Source organism: Portunus trituberculatus, chromosome 37 (genome assembly GCF_017591435.1).
Source record: "Portunus trituberculatus isolate SZX2019 chromosome 37, ASM1759143v1, whole genome shotgun sequence".
Taxonomy (NCBI): Eukaryota; Metazoa; Arthropoda; class Malacostraca; order Decapoda; family Portunidae; genus Portunus; species Portunus trituberculatus.
The window spans coordinates 12,401,749-12,405,666 of record NC_059291.1 but is presented as its reverse complement, the minus strand read 5'-3'; the positions used below and the strand labels follow the sequence as shown (position 1 = coordinate 12,405,666).

Here is a 3,918-nt window from a genome sequence, read left to right as displayed (position 1 = left end):
AGAGAGAGAGAGAGAGAGAGAGAGAGAGAGAGAGAGAGAGAGAGAGATGAATGGACACATAAATAAGAAGTAAACAAACATTATAAATTTGTGGGGTACAGTTTCATCTTCAGCAAATACCTGACTAGTCCATACATAGGAGTATTAGGTATTTCTTCTCCTGACCGATGTTATAAGGAAAGCATGACATTACTCCAACCGACCTTGAGGAAAATTAAAAGACAAAAAAATATATATAAATAAATAAATAGAAACCAAGAGCGTATAGCTTCTTGAATCATGTGATGCTGATTAAGAGATTAGCACACTCATCACACACACACACACACACACACACACACACACACACACATCACACACACACACACACACACACACACACACACACACACACACACACACACACACACACACACACACACACACACACACACACACACACACACACACACACACACACACACACACACACACACACACACACACACACACACACACACACACACACACACACACACACACACACACACACTCACACACACACACACACACTCACACACACACACACACTCATCACACACACACACACACCGTAGTAGTCTTTGTAAGCCTGCCTTGGTAGGTTAGAGGGGAAAACGCTCCCCCCAGTGCTTCCCCAATCGAGGGAAGTAGTGTACCCTCAGCCTGTGTGTGTCCCTCCCGCCCTGAGTCAGCAGGCGGTCGCCCTGCCTCTCCCCACCCCTCCCCGCCCCTCGGCTAGATACGCACGTCTTTTCCCCAGAATCTGCGCGGTACCGGCCAGCGGTGTTCCCAGGTCTAGAAACGAGGAGACAGATACACAAATAGTGGATGAGCGAGGTTGCGTCAGAGCGAGGCCCCGCCCCCGATGCCTGACGTCACAGGTGAAAGTATATAGCGGGCGTGGTGGCGAGGGCGTCAGTAGAGCGAGCCGCGCCACAGCTGCCTCACCACCGCCACGGCAGTGTTAACACGCGGTCGAAAGTGAACAGGGTTTTCTAGACTCAGCGTCTATAGGCCCTGGTGAGTCCTCACTGAGACCCACTGTACTGGCTAGCAGCAGTGTTATACTGAATCAGTGACACCCACCGTGACCCTCATGGCGGCGGTGTCCGAGGAGTGCCTGGCCGTAGTGCCACAGCTGGTGCCACCTGTCTCCCTCATGGACGACGAGGTAACCACCAGCGACAGCGAGACCTCATCCAACGAAATGGTGATTCTGGAAAGCAGCCCCAAGGGCCTGGCAGGGCAGCACATTCGCCTGCCAGCCCAGACCAGCCTGCCCCTGGAGCTGGCCGCCAAGCTTGAACGTCAGGACTCCGACGACAGCGTGGTCAGCAGCACAGAGGAGGAAGGCATCCAGGCAGACTCCGCGCCCGAGGTGTGTGATATTGAGACCCGCATCGGCGAGGGGCTGGAGCCCCGCTCCGAGCGCTCTTCCAGCGTAGTGTCCGACGGCAGCGAGGAAGGCGGCCGGGACTCGGGCATCGAGGCGGAGCGTGAGCCTGACATGGTGGTGCCCGACGAGGAGCAGATGGCGCGCATCGTGGCACAGGTGGAGTTCTACTTCAGCGACGCAAACGTTGCTAAGGACAAGTTCCTGCTGAAGCACATCCGGCGGAACAAGGAGGGCTACGTGTCGCTCAAGCTTGTGTCTTCCTTCAAGAAGGTAAAGCAGCTCACCAAGGACTGGCGGGTGGTGTCCTACTCACTCAACAAAAAGTCTTCCAAGATCCAGATCAATGACCTCGGCACCAAGATTCGCCGCGTGGACCCGCTGCCAGACCTGGAGGAAGTGCCTGTTACTTGCGCCGTGCTGGCCCTCGCCCTGCCCCTTGCCAAACCCAGTATTCAATCAGTCTCCGAACTGTTTGCCTCATGTGGTGATATCGCCTTTATCCGCGTGGTGCGGGCCGGCACCGCCATCCCGCAGGACCTCAAGGGGCTAGCAGCCAAGCACACCGCCCTCTCAGACACTAATTGTGCCTGGATCGAGTTTGAGACGCCAGAGGCTGCCAAGGCCGCCACGGAAATGAACACAGAGGAAGGACTCAAGGTCGTCCCCATCCTACCCGAGGCTCAGAAGAAGCCCGAAAAGGCACCTCAGCAGAAGGGGTCACAGCCTAACAGCCGCAAGAACAGCGTGACGAGCAACAGCGGATACGGCAGCCCCATCAACAAGGGACCTCCAAGCCGCAAGAACAGCGTCGGCACCAAGAGCCGCAAGGACAGCGGCCTCGGCTCTGATGTAGAGATCCCCATGCCCCAGCCCCGGTACCCGCGCCGTAAGTGCCTCTCCCTGCCGCAGACGCAATCTCCTAATCTGAAGGAACTGTCTGCGGTGGTTGAGGCCCGCAAGAACAGGCCAAAGAGTAAGTCCTGCACCGAGTTCCAGCTGGGGTCACCGCCCCCAACCTCATGGGTACAACGGAACCTACTGGCAGCCGCCGCGGCCTCCGCCGCCTCAGCAGCCTCCCCAGTGGTGGGTTCACGACCTCCTCTCACTCGGCCGAACCGTGTCTCCCATGGGTCTCTTCCAATCCCCGAAGGAGTGCTCAGGTTCCCCAAGGGCCCGGATGGTTCCAAGGGCTTCAGCCCCATACACCGGCGCCGCACCATGAGCGCGCAAGAAACCGTCCCTCGCCCCGGCAGCCCAAGTGCCCGGGGCAGTGATACTGGCAGCAGACCTGCCACCCCTAGTGATAAACCCTCTGCCACCACCCCTGCCCCTGCCACTAACATCACCACCACCCCTGACATCACCACTACCACTAACACTTCCAAGAGTAATGACAGCGGCAACGTCAGCAGCAGCAGCAGCAGCGGCGGCGACAGCAACAGCAGCGCCATCAGCAGCAGCAGCAACAATGCTGACAAAAGCAGCGGAAATAGTGAAAACAGTAGCAGCAACACCGACGGCAGCTAGAGCGACGGCGACCTAACGAGGGCGGCGGCGTGGCGGGCCGGGCGCCACCGCCCCACACTACCGGCGCCACCTCTCCCTTCCACTCACTCTCCGCGCCGTGCCCACACCTTGCCTCACGCTCACCCTCGCTGGGCACGGCCACGCCTCGCCCTTCCCTGGCGCCCCAAGCCCGGCGTCCCCGGCAGCCCCGCCGCTAAATGGCGGGGGCCGAGGGACGGGGCGGGGCGCCGCGCTGGTGGTGGGTCTCGCTGGCTATACTGGTGGATGTCTTCTATCCTTTCTACATAATTTTTTTACCACATCAATATTTTTTGTATATATGCACTATTTATACGACGAGTCTCTGTACATACTAGCTTTTATCATTATTTATTTATACTATTCTTATTTAAGGTGAAATAGAGCGAATTTTGTAGAATTACTGAGTTTATTATCCCTGCCTCACATCTCCCCTCCCGCCTCCCGCCTTACTGCCCCCACCCACTACACCAGCCGGCCCTGAAGCTGGCACCACCACCACCACCACCACCACCACCACCACAGTGCCATCGGCGTCTGGCTCTTATCAGCGACGCCCCTGCCTTGTTGGAGTATGCTTTATCAGACTGACCGGCACTTGTTACTGGCTGCACGCATGCACACACACACACACACACACACACACACACACACACACACACACACACACACACACACATACGACAGATCCTTGAGTCATATAGAGCCATTTCTCTTTTGAAAACCGCAACAACGTACTATACCACACACACACACACACACACACACACACAGAGGCAAAGGAAAGTGAAATCGAGCGAGAGAGCGCCGGCCGACCCTCACCTGTCCACCTTCTTGAGAGAGAGAGAGAGAGAGAGAGAGAGAGAGAGAGAGAGAGAGAGAGAGAGAGAGAGAGAGAGAGAGAGAGAGAGAGTCTTTTACAAACACCACGGGAGGAAAAAAGTACACAATGAGTA

General features: G+C 56.7%; 1 protein-coding gene across 1 annotated transcript; it reads left to right on the top strand.

The window, feature by feature from the left end:
* Window positions 1–926: 926 nt before the first annotated feature.
* Window positions 927–3,362, top strand: LOC123514210 (la-related protein 6-like). The gene has a single exon (XM_045271893.1). It carries the CDS (start codon window positions 1,118–1,120, stop codon window positions 2,942–2,944), a length of 1,827 nt encoding a protein of 608 aa, XP_045127828.1. The 5' UTR covers window positions 927–1,117; the 3' UTR covers window positions 2,945–3,362.
* Window positions 3,363–3,918: the final 556 nt, after the last annotated feature.

Excerpts from the sequence above, each read along its gene's own strand:
- LOC123514210 (XM_045271893.1), top strand. The coding sequence starts at position 1,118 with ATGGCGGCGGTGTCCGAGGAGTGCCTGGCCGTAGTGCCACAGCTGGTG.